Consider the following 19,321-nt stretch of genomic DNA (forward strand, 5'->3'; position numbering starts at 1 on the left):
TTGGGACCGGGCTCTATATTTGCCATACTGGGCAGTAGGCAGAAATGGGGCATCCCCTGAATTCAGCCTATGGTAGACCCAGGGAACAATATGTTCCCTGCTCTGCCATTAGATGATCCAAGGTAAATCAAGATGGTGGCGCCCTGCTGCTGGCGCCGGTGCAACGCTTGACGTCACTGCGCCGGGGACATAGGGTGACGTCACTGCCCTTCCTGGCAGCAGGACACCGCCATCTTGGTACACCTCCGAGCAACACCGCAAGGAAAGACAATGAGCTTGGCACGTATCGCGGGAACGGAGGAAGTTGAATAATTTTATTATTTACCTTGGACTGTATATAGGTTTTATAGGGCAATTGTATATAGTTAGCTATTATAGGATGTGTATATACTTATAATAGGGGGATAGTATCTAGCTAGTTATTAGAGGGGGTGTATATAGTTATTATGGGGGGTATATCATTATAATAGGGGGGCTGTATATAGTTAGTTATTATAGGAGATGTATATAGCTATAGGGGGTTGTATATAGTTGTTAAAGGGGGCTGTATATAGTTATTATAGGGGGTGTATATAGTTATTATGGGTGTCTGTATATAGTTATTATAGGGGGTTGTATATAGTTATTAAGGGTGTCTTTATATAGTTATTATAGGTGGTGTATATAGTTATGGGTGTCTGTATATAGTTATTATAGAGGGTTGTATATAGTTGTTATATGGGAACTGTACATAGTTAATGCTGTTTACTGGGGGGCCACATACAGTGAATACTGGGGGGGGCATATACAGTGAATACTGGGGGGCTGTATATAGTGATTACTGGGGCAGTATATAGTTATTGTTAAGAGGCTGTATAAAGTAATTGCTGGGGGCTGTATATAGTGATTGCAGGGGTCTGTATACAGTTATTGCAGGGGGCTGTATACAGTTATTGCAGGGGGCTGTATACAGTTATTGCAGGGGGCTGTATACAGTTATTGCAGGGGGCTGTATAAAGTTATTGCAGGGGGCTGTATAAAGTTATTGCAGGGGGCTGTATACAGTTATTGCAGGGGGCTGTATATAGTTATTGCTGGGGGCTGTATAGAGTGATTACTGGGGACTTTATACAGTGATTGCTGCAGGCTGTATATAGTGATTGCTGGGGGCTTTATATAGTGATTGCTGGGGGTCTGTATATAGTGATTACTGGGGAGCTGATATAGTGATTTCTGAGGGGCTGTATATAGTCATTACTGGGGGGCGGTATATAGTCATTACTGGGGGGCTGTATATAGTGATTGCTGGGGGGTTGTATATAGTGATTGCTGGGGGGGTTGTATATAGCGATTACTGGGGGGCTGTATATAGTGATTACTTGGGGTTGTATACATTGATTGCTGGGGGTATATATAGTGACTACTGGGGGCTGTATATTAGTTATTGTTGGGGGGCTGTATACAGGGGCGGACTGGGAATTTAAAATGGCCCTGGAAAAAACTATAAAAGTGGCCCCATTTTATGGGCGGAGTCAAAACAAGTGGGTGTGGTCAGATAATGTGGATGGGGTTATAACAGACAAATTGTTGGTACATGGCATTACTGGAAAAGATGTTCTTGTTTTGCATTAAGTGAATTTAATGTGCAAAGAATGTGACCTGTCGTTCAGTAAATGATGCAAACACACGACCCGATAAGCCTTAAATACCTTTCCCCTGTGCCATACATGTACAATTCAGAGAAAGAATATATTGATACTGCCTCCTATGTACAGGAATAATGCTACAATAACACATTCAATCCTGCCTTCTATATACAAAATAAAACTACTACCATACCTTCTCCCATATACAAGCCAACTACTATAATACTGCCCCCTATGTACAAGAATATAACTACTATAATACTGCCCTCTATGTATAAGGATATAACTACTATAATACTGCCCCCTATGTACAGGAATATAACTACTATAATACTGCCCCCTATGTACAGGAATATAACTACTATAATACTGCCCCCTATGTACAAGAATATAACTACTATAATACTGCCCCCTATGTACAAGAATATAACTACTATAATACTGCCCACTATGTACAAGAATATAACTACTATAATACTGCCTCCTATGTACAAGAATATAACTACTATAATACTGCCCCCTATGTACAAGAATATAACTACTTTAATACTGCCCCCTATGTACAGGAATATAACTACTATAATACTGCCCCCTATGTACAAGAATATAACTACTATAATACTGCCCCCTATGTACAAGAATATAACTACTATAATACTGCCCCGTATGTACAAGAATATAACTACTATAATACTTCCCCTATGTACAGGAATATAACTACTATAATACTGCCCCCTAAGTACAAGAGTATAACTACTGTAATACTGCCCCCTATGTACAAGAATATAACTACTGTAATACTGTCCCCTATGTACAAGAATATAACTACTATAATACTGCCCCTATGTACAAGAATATAACTACTATAATACTGCCCCCTATGTACAAGAATATAACTACTATAATACTGCCCCCTATGTACAAGAATATAACTACTATAATACTGTCCCCTAAGTACAAGAGTATAACTACTGTAATACTGCCCCCTATGTACAAGAATATAACTACTGTAATACTGTCCCCTATGTACAAGAATATAACTACTATAATACTGCCCCTATGTACAAGAATATAACTACTATAATACTGCCCCTATGTACAGGAATATAACTACTATAATACTGCCCCCTATGTACAAGAATATAACTACTATAATACTGCCCCCTATGTACAAGAATATAACTACTATAATACTACCCCCTATGTACAAGAATATAACTACTATAATACTGCCCCTATGTACAGGAATATAACTACTATAATACTGCCCCTATGTACAGGAATATAACTACTATAATACTGCCCCCTATGTACAAGACTATAACTACTATAATACTGCCCCCTATGTACAAGAATATAACTACTATAATACTGCCCCCTACGTACAAGAATATAACTACTATAATACTGCACCCTATGTACAAGAATATAACTACTATAATACTGCCCCCTATGTACAGGAATATAACGACTATAATACTGCCCCCTATGTACAGGAATATAACTACTATAATACTGCTCCATATGTACAGGAATATAACTACTATAATACTACATATATAAACAGAAGCGAACATGAAAAAAATCAGTATTTATCATATACAGCTACAAAAAACACATGAGATCCTCACCTTTTGCATCCAGTGACATCAGGTGACGTCTCCCCGGATTGTTCTCGTTCCTCATCTTCTCCTTTAGTTCCACCATCACCTTGTCTCTTCCTCCAGGTACACAGCTTTCCTGCAGAGTTTACCACACAGACGTCTTATGTTCTGCACTTTCCCATTGTCCCTTCTTCTGCTGCCACCAATACTGTGCCCCAAATACTGTAATAGAGCCCCCTACAATATTAGTACCACACAAATAGTGCCCCATAATGTAACATACTGTAATAGTATAGGATATTTTATTTCTTCTTTCTATCCTTTAACCCCCTTAAGTCCCCCAACCCCCCACCCCAGTATTGATAGAGCTCCGACTATGACCCAGGCGTAATAATAATGGCCCCAGTCTGCCCCAGACATAGAATTAATGGCCCCAGCCTACCCCAGACATAGAATTAATGGCCCCAGCCTACCCCAGACATAGAATTAATGGCCCCAGCCTACCCCAGACATAGAATTAATGGCCCCAGCCTACCCCAGACATAGAATTAATGTCCCCAGCCTGCCCCAGACATAGAATTAATGGCCCCAGCCTACCCCAGACATAGAATTAATGGCCCCAGCCTGCCCCAGACATAGAATTAATGGCCCCAGCCTACCCCAGACATAGAATTAATGGCCCCAGCCTACCCCAGACATAGAATTAATGGCCTCAGCCTACCCCAAACATAGAATTAATGGCCCAAGCCTACCCCAAACATAGAATTAATGGCCCCAGCCTACCCCAGACATAGAATTAATGGCCCCAGCCTACCCCAGACATAGAATTAATGGCCCCAGCCTACCCCAGACATAGAATTAATGGCCCCAGCCTACCCCAGACATAGAATTAATGTCCCCAGCCTGCCCCAGACATAGAATTAATGGCCCCAGCCTACCCCAGACATAGAATTAATGGCCCCAGCCTGCCCCAGACATAGAATTAATGGCCCCAGCCTACCCCAGACATAGAATTAATGGCCTCAGCCTACCCCAGACATAGAATTAATGGCCCCAGCCTACCCCAGACATAGAATTAATGGCCCCAGCCTGCCCCAGACATAGAATTAATGGCCCCAGCCTACCCCAGACATAGAATTAATGGCCTCAGCCTACCCCAGACATAGAATTAATGGCCCAAGCCTACCCCAATCATAGAATTAATGGCCCCAGCCTACCCCAGACATAGAATTAATGGCCCCAGCCTACCCCAGACATAGAATTAATGGCCCCAGCCTACCCCAGACATAGAATTAATGGCCCCAGCCTACCCCAGACATAGAATTAATGGCCCCAGCCTACCCCAGACATAGAATTAATGTCCCCAGCCTGCCCCAGACATAGAATTAATGGCCCCAGCCTACCCCAGACATAGAATTAATGGCCCCAGCCTACCCCAGACATAGAATTAATGGCCCCAGCCTGCCCCAGACATAGAATTAATGGCCCCAGCCTACCCCAGACATAGAATTAATGGCCTCAGCCTACCCCAGACATAGAATTAATGGCCCCAGCCTACCCCAGACATAGAATTAATGGCCCCAGCCTGCCCCAGACATAGAATTAATGGCCCCAGCCTACCCCAGACATAGAATTAATGGCCTCAGCCTACCCCAGACATAGAATTAATGGCCCAAGCCTACCCCAATCATAGAATTAATGGCCCCAGCCTACCCCAGACATAGAATTAATGGCCCCAGCCTACCCCAGACATAGAATTAATGGCCCCAGCCTACCCCAGACATAGAATTAATGGCCCCAGCCTACCCCAGACATAGAATTAATGGCCCCAGCCTACCCCAGACATAGAATTAATGGCCCCAGCCTGCCCCAGACATAGAATTAATGGCCCCAGCCTACCCCAGACATAGAATTAATGGCCTCAGCCTACCCCAGACATAGAATTAATGGCCCAAGCCTACCCCAATCATAGAATTAATGGCCCCAGCCTACCCCAGACATAGAATTAATGGCCCCAGCCTACCCCAGACATAGAATTAATGGCCCCAGCCTACCCCAGACATAGAATTAATGGCCCCAGCCTACCCCAGACATAGAATTAATGGCCCCAGCCTACCCCAGACATAGAATTAATGTCCCCAGCCTGCCCCAGACATAGAATTAATGGCCCCAGCCTACCCCAGACATAGAATTAATGGCCCCAGCCTACCCCAGACATAGAATTAATGGCCCCAGCCTGCCCCAGACATAGAATTAATGGCCCCAGCCTACCCCAGACATAGAATTAATGGCCTCAGCCTACCCCAGACATAGAATTAATGGCCCCAGCCTACCCCAGACATAGAATTAATGGCCCCAGCCTGCCCCAGACATAGAATTAATGGCCCCAGCCTACCCCAGACATAGAATTAATGGCCTCAGCCTACCCCAGACATAGAATTAATGGCCCAAGCCTACCCCAATCATAGAATTAATGGCCCCAGCCTACCCCAGACATAGAATTAATGGCCCCAGCCTACCCCAGACATAGAATTAATGGCCCCAGCCTACCCCAGACATAGAATTAATGGCCCCAGCCTACCCCAGACATAGAATTAATGGCCCCAGCCTACCCCAGACATAGAATTAATGTCCCCAGCCTGCCCCAGACATAGAATTAATGGCCCCAGCCTACCCCAGACATAGAATTAATGGCCCCAGCCTACCCCAGACATAGAATTAATGGCCCCAGCCTACCCCAGACATAGAATTAATGGCCCCAGCCTGCCCCAGAAAAAGAATTAATGGACCCAGCCTGCCCCAGACATAGAATTAATGCCTCCTGACAGCCCCAGATATTGAATAATGCCCCCCCCCGCACGCCCCAGACATATAATTAATGCCCCCTGCCCGCCCCAAATATAGAATAATGCCCCCCCCCGCCAGACAAATAATCAATGCCCCTTGCTAGCCCCAGATATAGAATAATGCCCCCCCCCTCAGACATATAATCAATGCCCCCTGCCAGCCCCAGAAATAGAATAAGGCCCCTCCTCGCACGCCCCAGACATATAATCAATGCCCCAGATATAGAATAACGCCCCCCCCGCCCCAGACATATAATTTATGCCCCCTGCCAGCCCCAGATAAAGAATAATGCCCCCCCCCGCCCCAGATAAATAATAATGTCCCCCCCCGCCCCAGATAAATAATAATGTCCCCCCCCCCCGCCCCAGATAAATAATAATGTCCCCCCCCCGCCCCAGATAAATAATAATGTCCCCGCCCCCGCCCCAGACATATAATTTATGCCCCCTGCCAGCCCCAGATAAAGAATAATGCCCCCCCCCCGCCCCAGATAAATAATAATCCCCCCCCCCAGATAAATAATAATGTCCCCCCCCACCCCAGATAAATAATAATGTCCCCCCCCCGCCCCAGACATATAATTTATGCCCCCTGCCAGCCCCAGATAAAGAATAATGCCCCCCCCCCCGCCCCAGATAAATAATAATGTCCCCCCCGCCCCAGACATATAATTTATGTCCCCCCCCGCCCCAGATAATAATAATGTCCCCCCCCCCCGCCCCAGACATATAATTTATGCCCCCTGCCAGCCCCAGATAAAGAATAATGTCCCCCCCCCGCCCCAGACATATAATGTATGCCCCCTGCCAGCCCCACATAAAGAATAATGTCACACACCCCCCCCCCCGCCCCAGATAAAGATTTAATGTCCCAATTCTATAATTTAACAAAAAAAACCCCATAATACTCACCTCTATGGCGCAGGTTCGTCTCGTCCCCGGTCTTCAGCAGCTTGGTGTAGAGGCGCGGGATAGTGACGTCACTGCTCCGCGCCTCTCACATCAAGCCGCGGAGCTACATGGAGGCAGGCTGACATCTGGTAGGTGTCAGCGCTCCTCCACTGAGTGTATACACAGACGCAGAAGCAGCAGCGCTGCGCTGCGTCTGTGTACTAATCTATAGTACCTGCATCTTATGATGCAGGTACTATAGATTAGATGAAAAGTTGAAGGGAGGGAGGGAGTGCGGACCGGCCCCGGACGAGCTCCGCACCGGCCCCACACCGGCCCAGGACCGACCGGCCCACCGGGAAAATTCCCGGTGGGTACTATGGCCAGTCCGCCCCTGGCTGTATATAATGAATACTGGGGAGCTGTATATAGTGATTGCTGTGGGGTTGCATATAGCGATTAATAGGGGGCTGTATATAGTGATTACTTGGGGTTGTATACATTTGATTGCTGGGGGGTATATATAGTGATTACTGGGGGCTGTATATAGTTATTACTGGGGAGGCTGTATACAGCGTTTGCTCTACCCTGTCTAGACTACATTCATTGGGGGCCCCAACCAGATTTTGCGCCCAGAGGCCCCAACCAGCCTTAATCTGGGCCCTGGTCTCCAATATTATTGGTTTAATGCTGTGGGGGTCTCCAGTATTTGTCTGTTCTGGGGATCTCCTGTATTTTAAGCTTGCAATATGGTCTCCAGTATTATTATTTTCTGCTCTATGATCTTCACTATTATTGTCTGGTCGGAATGCAGTATTTGATTTCTGGGATGGTATTTATTGCTGTGCTGTGGCATTTATGATTTCTGGGTTTGCATTTTGTGCTGTACTGTGGTTCTTATTAAAAGATCAGCATCCAGAGGTACCTCTGTAACTAGAAATCATCTGTAAGTCGGGTTACCTTAAAGGACATCTACCACCAGGGTGAAGGATTGTAAACCAAGCACACTGACATACTGGTGTGTTCTCCCTTTAGCAGGATCCTTTTTTTAAAAAACTTTTTATACCCTTGTTTTTTAGAATAAAAGGCTTTAAATAAAATAATAAGCCTGTGGGCCTCCAGGCTCCATTAAAACCTATGGATCCTGGAGCCTCATTTGCATGATTTTAAATCTTTTTTTTTTTTTTTTACATAAGAGTAAAGGAATAAGAGCAGATCCTGCCAGAGGGAGCACACAACATGTAACCTGGTTTACAATCCTTCATCCTGGTGTTAGATGTCTCTTAAGTCGGAGATTGCCTAAACCTGCTGTTATATTGAAATGTTTGGATTATGCAACAAACACCTGCTGGTAACACTCGCAATCAGTGCATATGCACCACCATATTGGCTGAGATTGTCAATCCCGTGATGTAAATGGGAAGCTACGATCTGTAGCCATGACAGCCTCGGGTCCCTATAACACCTGAGGCTGTGTTATTTCTGAAGAACTGTTACAATGTAAAAAAATCCACATATGTTTACATACTGTAGGATGGCAATCTACAGTATGGTAAAATAGATCAGAAAACATCAGTACCCTAGGGGGTCTGAAAAATATTTAAAAAAAAATGGAAATTAAGGGAATCAATCTGCCATTTAAATGTATGATTCTGTTGCATATTGCTCAATTAAGGGTTGGGGATACTCAGAGTAAAGGCCTCAATTTTTACTTTATCTAACGCATAGCGGCCATACTTGTTGAGAATGAAGTGTAAAGAGGGAAGGGTAGTATGGGGGTGATGGTATGTATGCTAAGCAAAAGTGCATTTTGAAATATTGGGGCTTATTTACTAAGGGTCCCACGGCTGCATTTTCAATGGGTTTTCCGACTTTCCGCCAGGGATTGGGAGACCTCCCTTTCCAATCCACCGACCAAACCACCCTGACTGTGGACAGCATGGGACTTTGTCCCACACAGCCTCCTGACCTGTTTTACTGACTTGTAATGTATGGACACTTCATACATACGCTCTCTCTGACTTACCTCTAGATACAATAGGGATAGCACACTGCTTTTTAGACCATTGTTATATTTCTACTACTGTATTATCTATATTAGAGCTTGCATTGTGTGCCTACTTAGATATTATTTGTTTGACTTATATACCATCAAGAGTGGTTCCTATACCTCCTTTTTGTCGGTGGAGGAAATGGTTTGTTGGACTGCCTTACCTGGCAGTACCAACTATATGGTTTGATATGTACTTGGTACATTTTTAAATGTTTTTATGTTTTCTATCATCCCTATGCCGGGAGATTTGCTTTGTATTTGAATAAAGGTTTACTCTAGTATTGTCATACGGCACATTCCTCTTCTTTCTTTCTAGTTCATATATTGCTATATATGTGCCGATAGACATTGTATACAGTTTTGGTTGTGCTAGGTCCCCTACATATTTTCATGGATTGTGGTGCATTGGAGTCGGGGATCGCGCAGTGTAAGTAAATCTGCCCCACTGTTATGAATGAAGGTAGGTAGCAAATCAATTTAATGGATAAGCCAAGATGCAGGTAAAGATCTTCAAAACAGAATTCAATAAAGCAATAGGTCGATAACGGCCATAATTCTTAGGGTACCTATCTGGTTTGGGGACAAGAGAAATCTGAGAATGGAGCATAGTAGAGGAGATGGGAGAACCATCCAAGAAGTAGTTGCATAAGGAGAGAAGATGACGGATCAGTGAGAAAGGTTTTTTTTAAAAGATACGAAAATCTCTAGTATTTTGGGATTTACCAACTGTGAGGGATTTGACACATTTTTCCAATTCTTCAAATAAATCTGCCAATCCTTAACAAAGTGCTCATTCAGCCGCCAGTGGCATTACCTAGAATGCTGGTCTATCCAAGATGAATATATGGTTACAGGAGCATGGTCAGACCATGTGATGCTGCCAAAGGCAGCTTAATGAAGCATAAGAAGATACAAAACATTACTGAAGAAGTAATCAATACCAGCATGGCACTTATGTGCAGGTCAAACAGAAAATGGGCTCTTATTAGTTTATGGCATTCAGTAGAAATCCAAGTTTAAAAGTTGGATGAAGGAACACCATATAGGAATAGTCTATCCATGGAAGAGAAAAACATTAAAATCTCATCCTACAAATAAGGCAGCCAGAAGAAGTTCTTGAAGTTTTTTAAGAATACGGCAGAGGTATCCGCAACATATTCGGGGAATAGAGACTACATAAAACAATCGGGTGGCCAACGACAGTTCACCTCAAGAAGCAGAAAGAGGGCACCATCTAGATGTAAGAAACAGGAAACAAAAAGAAGGAAAAGGGGAGATACACAAACCAAACATACACCGAACAACACTGAAAATATCAATTAGATCTACGGTAATCCATGCAAGCATGGAAAACAGACATACACCTAAGATCTAACAACTAACTGCATCCCATGGGGGCGAAACAAAGTCAGAAATGCCCTAAGAAGTCAGGAGGGGTGGGTTGTCCACTGGGGGAAACTGGAACTACGTGTAACTCTGTATGGGCTGCACCTACAGTAACATAACAGATAATAAAGGGGGGAAAGAAAATGAAAGATATACCTTTTTGACATGACATCTCACTGTTAAATGGCCTTCTGGTCATTTAGTTTTTGGGTTACTGAGATCTGAGTATCTACATGGCAACTTAGCTGAGCATAGGTTTTCAATAGCATTCAGGGGGAAGTGCAGGCTGCTTCTCGGGATTAATAATGTTATACAAGCACCATGGGCTTGTCATTGTATCATTAAGAAAGTATTGGTATGTTAATGTATTAACCTGCCACACCAAGGCTTAGCTGAGGACAACAGTGGCTGATACACAGTGTTCTCCTTGACGTCTCCAACATTATTGGTGGTCATCATTTCTGCCCACAATTTATCGATTTTCATCAGTGAACAACACTTGTCCTTGTTCAGCATAGATGCTTCCTGGTCCATATGCTGGGTGGTGTAGTAAGGTACCTTGGCGGGTCATGTAGCAACCAGATCATGCTGGTGTAAATGGTTTTGAATGGTCTGACGTGACAGTTGGGTGTCTCTACCATAAATGTGCATACAGTTTTGTGCATTCATTATCCAGTTCTGCAGGACACCGTATAATTTAAATCCTAACAATGACAACACTGTCGATCAATTATTAGGTGATCGGTATCATAAAATGTGAACATTGTGATGAGGAGGACTGTTTATATACCAATTCTAATTGATCCAAAAAATAAATCATAGCTCAAACTCCTGTACACAGCAAGTTGTGCAAAAAGTAATGAAACACTGAGCAGTTTACACATGCATTTAAACATTTAGAGAAGGTCATGTTAAATTCACTTGTAAAAAGTGAATCGTATAGTTTACCTGTATATGAATAGTATAGCCTTAAAAACGCCAATATCAAAAGACAGTGGGCATTGTGAGATAGTGGGTATAAACAATCCCATATTAGAATCCTACACTGGTCGGGGTACAATATTTAAAGTTATAAAGATTTTATCAAATTGGTATATCTCATTTCCACTTTTCCCTTGAAAAACAAACAGAACAATGTCCATATTGGGCTGCTCTCCCTTTTCTTTCCAAAGTCATGGCAATTTCTGTTCTGAAAGCTTTTGACAAAAAACTTGGGAAAGGAGCCCCAAATATTTAACCCCTTACCGATGCGCACCGTACTTGTAAGTCGGGCTGACCCCTCTCCATAGCCAGTAAGTCTTTGCTGCAAATTGCAGAAAAGACATACCGGTGACACCTGCGATCGCTGCTAGCACCGATCGCAGGTGTTTCCCCGCTGATCGCAATGCTGCCAGCGGCTTCAAAAAGATGGCAGCGCATAGGCCGATGACATCATCAGGGACCGGCGATCCGTTGCCATGACAGCCTCGGGTCTTCCGAAGACCCGAGGCTGTCTCGTTTTAACCCCTTCATTACAATGTGCTATCAGCACACTGTAATGAATGAGAAGGAAAATCCCCGTATACTGCCATACTTTATGGCAGTTTATGATAGGATAAATCAGGCAACCTAGGGTTAAAGTACCCTAGGGAGTCTGAAAAATAGTGAAAGTAAAAATTTTTAAAAAGTTTTATAAAAAAAATAATAAAAAAAAAAATAAAAATTCTTTCCCTAGAACTGATATAAATATTAATAAACAGTAAAAATCATGAACACATTAGGTATTGCCGCGTCCGAAAAGGCCGATCTATCAAAATATAATAATGGTTCACTGCATTTAGTGGAAAATAGCTCCCAAAGTCGAAAATGGTACTTTTTTGCCATTCTGAAAAATATAAAAAAATCTTTAAAAAGTGATCAAAAGGTCGCACAGTCCTAAAATTGATAGCAATGAAAACGTCATCAAAAGTCGCAAAAAAATTACACCACCCACAGCTGATATAGCAAATATGAAAAAGTTATTGGCGCCAGAAGATGGCAAAATTAAAAAAATATATTTTTGTACAGGAGGTTTTAATTTTTGTAAATGTATGAAAACATTATAAAACCTATAGAAATTTGGTATCCCCATAAGCTGTAAAATCCAAGCCCACAAGAAAATGGCGCAAATCCGGTTTTTCACCATTTACCACCATTTTTGTGCACCATTTTCACTGTAATTTTTTCCCGCTTCCCAGTACACGGCATGGAATATTAAATACCGTAACTATGAAGTGCAATCTGTTATACAGCTGTACAGTCATACAGCTCTGTACATGGAAAAATAAAAAAAGTTATAGATTTTTGAAGGTGGTGAGTGAAAAATAGAAATGAAAATACAAAAAAAGGCCAGGTCGTTAAGGGGTTAAAGAGCCGCCTCCTTCGACTCCTACTCCATTCCTCCGTTTCAGAGACTGCATGAGACTCATACGGTTAGATTTGGTGAACCATCATCAGGAAAAAATGTATAACCCAAACTTATCGTGCTGCACCACGTGAGGGGAAGTTGAAAAATTAATTTCTTAAATTACGAGGGAGGGTAATATATGGTGCTGCTGTGGTTCCAGGAAACAACATTATTAAGTGATTATGGTTTTCCCCCTTCACCACGACAGCAGCCAACAGAGAATATAATACAAAAAATATCAGGGTGGGACAACAGAGAAAAGGAAAGATACAATGAAAAGATAGTTTATGAGCATCTGCCACATCCAAGTTGTAGAGCCTGATAAAAGTGTGCGGGGATGACCATGTAGCGTGACAGATCTGAGTGACAGAGACCTCTCTAAACCCAGGCCCAAGATGAAGAGACTGCCCTATTAGAGTAGGCCCTTAACCCCACTGGAACTGGGAGATCTGCCTGACTAAAAGCTGCGGAAATCGCAAACTTAATCCATCTTAATCCATCAAACTTAAATGCCTCCAGGACACTCCTTTCTGAAGATTTTCCTCTACTAGCCACCAACCGAGGGAGCCCCAGATCTACTAAGGAAGGCAAACTGTCTGGTCGAGGCTGGAGACTGAGCCGTCCCAAACCTTCATCATGTGTAACTGCAGGGGTCGTGAATGGAACTGAGCCCATGAGACTGCAGGAATCGCTGCTGTGAATAGACATAACCTTCCTTATAGTGGAAAATCGGTCTTTCAGAAAGGACTGGACCACTGATTGGATCTTTTCTACTTTCTCTACTGAAAGGAAAGATTTCTGGCAAGCAGTGTCCATAAGAATCCCTAATAACATCTTTGACTGGGAGGGGATCAAAGAGGACTTTTTTAGATTTACCATCCAACCCAATCGACTTAGGTTTGTTTTTAACTGGGATAATTGTATCTTCACCATCTCTTCTTTCCTTCCTATCAACAAAAAAATTGTCCAGATAGGGGACGAAAGTCCCCTGTTCTTTTCTGATGAAGGAGGCCATCTCTAAAAGCAGCTTTGTGAAGACTTGTGCTATGCCAAATGGGAGAGCCTGCCTGGTATTGCAATACGATCTTTCCTTTCAACATCACCGCTACTCTTAGGAATCTCTTGTGAACGGGAACATGGTAGTAGGCATCGGCCAGGTCTACCGATGCCATAAAACAACCTCCGTATAACAGATTTATGGTTATCCTTAGGGATTCCATCTTGAACTTTTCCACCCATAGGAACTTGTTCAGAGGCTTCACTTTTATGATGTTGCGCAATGACCCATCAGGTTTTTGGCCTCAGGACATTTTTCTGCAACAGGGTCTTTATCTCCACTTCCATAGACTCCTGTGCGGCAGCACCAGAGACTCTGAAGATTAATTTTAGACCCTCCCGAATTATATCTAGGGTCCACTTGCTCCCTGAGATTAGCCTCCATCCCTGAAAAAAGGCAGAGAGCCTGCCCACAACCGGCCTTTTGGCGTCATTGCTGATTGGACTTCCTCCTCGAGTTGAATGGCTGGTTGAATAAGAAACCTCCTGATTTCTTAGAGGTCTTCCAACCTCCTTCTTTCTTTCAGCCTGTGACTGGAATTAAACTTCCTGGAGGGACAAAATTATTTTCCTTGGCTACTGGGAGTGGGAACCCCCTCTTCCGTTTCGATGCCTTTTCCAGAATCCTGCCTAGTCAAGTATCGATGAGAATATCACCTTCACAGGGAATACCTCATAAGACCGCATGATTTTTGGAAGACACATCCTCTGTCCAGGCTTTAAGTCAGAGAGCCCTTTTAGCGCAATTTGACAAAGCTGAGGATCTAGCTGATAGCTTTAATGCATCCACTGAAGCACCGCTAGAAAAGCTGAGGCCTTCTGTGCAGAAGTGACATCCAACAGCAGTTGTTCTCTGGGCATTAGGAACAACACTTTTTCCATTCTGTATTAATAAGGGACGTGATATTTCCATGAATAGGGAACACCCTCTTCCTTTTCTCCCCTAGTCCCTGAAACATGACACCTTGAACGGAGCGTTTTTCCTTCTCATCCACTGGCTCCATAGTTGCTTTGACAAGTTTTACCAGGTGCTCAGTATCCTCTACTGGGAACAGAGGCCTGCCACTCTTATCCTTCTCAGGGACATGGCACGGCCGCATAGCAGAAGAAGCCTAGCGCCACGTATCAGGATCGCAGCCGCATGACGACCGAATGAGGAGAAAGCAGCTGCCCCACAGACCTCGCTGACGACCATCGACATCTGGCGCCCACTTACCCAGTCGGGCCCGATAGCTTGTTCACTGAGGTACTTCGGGGTCTCCTACCGGGACAAGAAACCGAACTGAGGAGGATGGGTTACCTGTCCCATGGGCGGGCCCTGCTCTCTCTGGTGGGTGCTATTTCTGTGGCAGAAAATTATTAAAACATAACTAAATGAAATATAAACTATATCTCTGTAAAAAAAAAGGCTTTTGGAACAATTGGAGTAAAATATAAAAAGCAAAATAAAAAAAAGAGCTCAGGACCTGCCACATAATTTCAATTGGGCCGAGTTCTGGACTTTGACTAGAACAGCAGTTAGAACCCAAACTCTTCAGCCCAAAGATCATTATAGCAGTAAAGTGCTGCCCCTAAAAGCTGTCCCTATCTACTCAGTGGGGCAGATTTACTTACCCGGTCCTGTTGCGATGCCGCGGTGAGTTGTCCGACGAGGATTCGGGTCTGCCTCGATTCACTAAGGTCGTGTGTCCAATTTCCTGCATGTGTCACTTCCAGGCTGAGATCCGCCGGAGTTCACCTTCTTCTTCCTGGTGCATGTGAGTGCTTTATCTTGCGACACAATTCTGGTTGCATGCAAGCTGGCAACGATGCGCAACAATCCGTTCGCGTGCGCCAAAAATTCAGAGCAAAATGGAAATATTCGGGAAACCCGACGGAGTCGTGGTCCGCGCACCCATAGTAAATGAGCCCCAGTGTGTTCACTGTGCCCATCAATTGGTGGAGAAAGGGGGAATGAGTGCAATACACAAAGTTTTAGTCTGTAACACCCGTTTAAATGTTCCTACAAGATACAAACAATGTATAAAATAGCCACAGGTTAATGTGTTCTTCATTTTTCAATCAAATATAGAGATTTTGTGCACTTAAGGTCTTGACGTTAACTCAGCACATACGGAAACTGTTTATAACCACTAATTAAAACAAATAACAGAAACACTGGCTATGTTCTATACAGAAGTGTGTTTTCTAGCTCGCCATGGCCCCTGGGAAATTAGATATACGTCCACAGTACTCTAAAATCCATTAACTGCTTGATAAGGTACATTCTCTGGCCATCTGCTCCTTAACATGAATAGGAAATGCTGTGAAAGATAGGAGAAGTAAAGAAACAGGCATGTAAACAGTATACAGTATATATCTAAGGATAAATCATCATTATAAAAATATAGGTGACAGTTGTTTTATAGTTGAAATGTCACAGGGAACTTGGGATAGGACAAGGAGTTTTGGTGCCCTAGGCAGACATTTAAAACTGCACCCCTGCCCACAAACACCATAAAATTTTTTATGATAGTGTCTTTGGAAGAGAAGAGATTAGGGGGAACCTGTTAGCAAATACTGGGTCTCTAACCTTGGGGATAATGAACTACTGATTGCCTCTTCATTATATCTCACTATAACTCAGAGCTTGCCGAGTACAATCTGTGGGACATGTGGATTAGAGTCTGCAAGGCAGCTTCCTTCCGGCTTCTCACCGCCTGGCCTATTTTGATTGATAGGTCAATCAGATGCTCCAGTGCAGTCTGTGCCTTACGTCCACAAATAACTGGCGGAGCAGAATGTACAGATTGTCCATATGGATAGAAGTAGTTGAGTACTTCTGTAAAGACAGCAGGGACCGTATGCACGAATTCTCTCTATATGTGTTCCTGCACCTCCTGCTCCCACATGAACCCCTTCTCTATTTTCTACCCCATTCCTCAATGTATCCTTTCTCACAGAAAGCTCCCATTGGGAATTCCCTCTTTACCTCTGCTTTGACCCTCTCCATTGCGTTGCTGCCCCGGACACGGCCTGCTCTTACCTCTCCACTCTAATTCTGCTCTGCCCCCGTCTAGGCCCTGCGCCCATCCCCGCTCCCCAGGGCATGCGTGCGCCAGCACTCAAAGATTTAAAGGGCCAGCGCACTGCTGATTGGTGCTAGGACTCCTAGGTTTCCTTAAAGGCCAGTTGTTAATAAACTCAATAAAAGGCAAAACGGTGAACTCGCATCACACTCGAAATGCATGCTGCCCGGGTCTCCCGGCCTGAACGCTGCAAACAGGAACTAAACTCACCATGTCAGTTCAGATCCTGTTTGCAGCGTTCGGGCCAGGAGGCCCCGGGCAGCATGCAATGCGAGTGTGATGCGAGTTTATCGCATCACACTCTAAGTGTGGAACCGGCCTTAAAGCTGTGCCAATTTGTGTGATAAATATAAAATATAGGAAAGCTGGCCCTATTAGGCTACAGTAGTCTAAAGAATAGTTTATTATGTTATAAGAATTTCTCAATTTATAGACAGAAGTTTTAGATTCAGAATTACAAATGACCTTTGTTTAGTGCAGAAAGCAGGTGTAGTTGAAGATAGATACACAACGTACAAAAATGCTCTAAAAATACATATGATGCAAAAACATACACAATTATCAATAGATAATAGTGCCGGCGTGGTGTCTAGACAGCTAGTGAGTGTTATATGTAATGACAATGAGCCAGTTTGTTAGGGTGTGAAATTACACTATGCATCCAGGCTCTGAAATCTAAGCATATAATATTGACAACCGCGAGTCTAGCCACCGCGGAGCGCATTACAAAAATGAAAGTGACAGAGTGAGTGGTGCGAGACGGCGCATAGTACCTGGCTACGATGCGCTCTGCTTTTGGTTCCATTTAATATACACCTCTGATGAACTGCTATGCCGACCATTAGCAGGGAAACGCGTTAGGTGTTAACTCTGGAACGTATCTGAGTATCTTTTTATATTTGAGCCTTGATATGAAATTTATGTAGGGACATCCCACGATTGTCTATACTTGTGCACTTTAGTGGGTCTCCCCCATGGCCTACGTAGTGGGAAATACATTCTTCTCCAACTAGCATTACTTGAGTGTGATTAGGGTATATTATGAGGGGACAGATTAACATTGTCCAGAGTGACCTTTACCTGGATTCACACCGATATATTTAAGTGGCTGGTTGTTGTAAAACATCCCACATCCGGAGGTCTAAGAAGAGAGACCCAAGACTGTTATTGCACATATCTAGTGCAGGGTTATTTACTTTTTTTCTTCAAATTCTTTATTTTAAACATTTTCAAAATATATATACACATATGCTGTACAACACAATCCATATGTATAAACACTTACAAATTGCCTCGTGGTCAGCACTATGGCAGCTCCGCTCTCTCCCTGCTAGGGGAGGGCAGGATGGGCACAATGGTGGTCCTGGTGCCAGGGCACTTCAGGAGCTAGGGACCCTGTATACTGTGTGGGAAGGTGCAGGAAATTTCTGGGGATGGAACTATTAAACAATGGTAAATGTACAGTACATCTTGTCTTTAGCACATTTCTGTATAAGTTCATATATAAGGCGCACCGGCCTATAAAGCGCACCTTTGATTTCTGAGAAAATTAAAGGATTTTTGGTGCGCCTTATAGGCCGAAAAATACGGTATATTTAATAAAGCTGTTTGATTTTAAATGTTCCTATTTACAGGCAGTAATTTTCTATCTTGATTAATCTAATACTAAGGGACATAAGCCTACATTTTTGGATGTGATCTCCATTAGTATATTTTGTTTTTAATTATCAATAGATAATATCACAATGAATAGGGGGATTAGAACCACAAGTCTCATTCCGGATACCTGATCAGACGAGATCATCTCTTATGCTGTACACTACAGTCATGAACACATTGAAAGTTTCCATTCTTACTTTTCAAGTTTCCTTAATAAATTATTCAATACATTTTCAAGTGCTGACTCAGAACTAAACCCAGATGAACAGAACAGCTCCCGCTTCTCCATGCTTGAATCTTAGACACAGCAAAGTAGTGAATATTAAAATAAGAATGCAAAATTAACACAAACAAGTTAAACTTTGATGTAACAACTTTACTGTACCCCTAGGAATATTGTAAAGACCAAATCTATTTTAAGAAATAAAAATGATAAGAAATCAAAGATGGAACAAAAAGTGAGTTTTTCGGACCCGGAGTTGCGATCACTTCAGATGACACGTCTGATTCGTCTGTGAGCACAACACCGGGGAAATCAAAAAACAAAAAGAAAAAACAACACTCACCAGCAAAAAACGACGAAGAGCCGGACGCAAACACAAAAAACTGCTACACCTTGAGAAAAGGGAAATAAATGACTGTCCGGTTATCAATTTATCTAGCTATATTGTCTCTGAGGACCAAGTGTCTGTTCTCTCTAAGGGTTTA

At 43.1% G+C, this 19,321-nt stretch overlaps 1 protein-coding gene across 7 annotated transcripts in view; it reads right to left on the minus strand.

The window, feature by feature from the left end:
- Positions 1-19,321, minus strand: part of MARCHF11 (membrane associated ring-CH-type finger 11) — a 73,003-nt gene that overhangs the window by 23,477 nt on the left and 30,205 nt on the right. Inside the window, exons 1-2 of one of the 7 annotated variants that reach the window (XM_072152781.1) lie at positions 6,988-7,121; positions 3,257-3,365 (exon numbers count right to left, since the gene is read on the minus strand). The exons of 5 other annotated variants lie outside the window; for them this stretch is intronic. In XM_072152781.1, the coding sequence (XP_072008882.1) occupies positions 3,257-3,265 (9 nt within the window). In that variant the 5' untranslated portion in view covers positions 3,266-3,365; positions 6,988-7,121. Of the gene's footprint in view, positions 1-3,256; positions 3,452-6,987; positions 7,122-19,321 lie in introns of those variants that run through there. One more of the 7 variants, XM_072152782.1, reaches the window with a different exon arrangement.

Source organism: Engystomops pustulosus, chromosome 5 (assembly GCF_040894005.1).
Source record: "Engystomops pustulosus chromosome 5, aEngPut4.maternal, whole genome shotgun sequence".
Classification (NCBI taxonomy): Eukaryota; Metazoa; Chordata; class Amphibia; order Anura; family Leptodactylidae; genus Engystomops; species Engystomops pustulosus.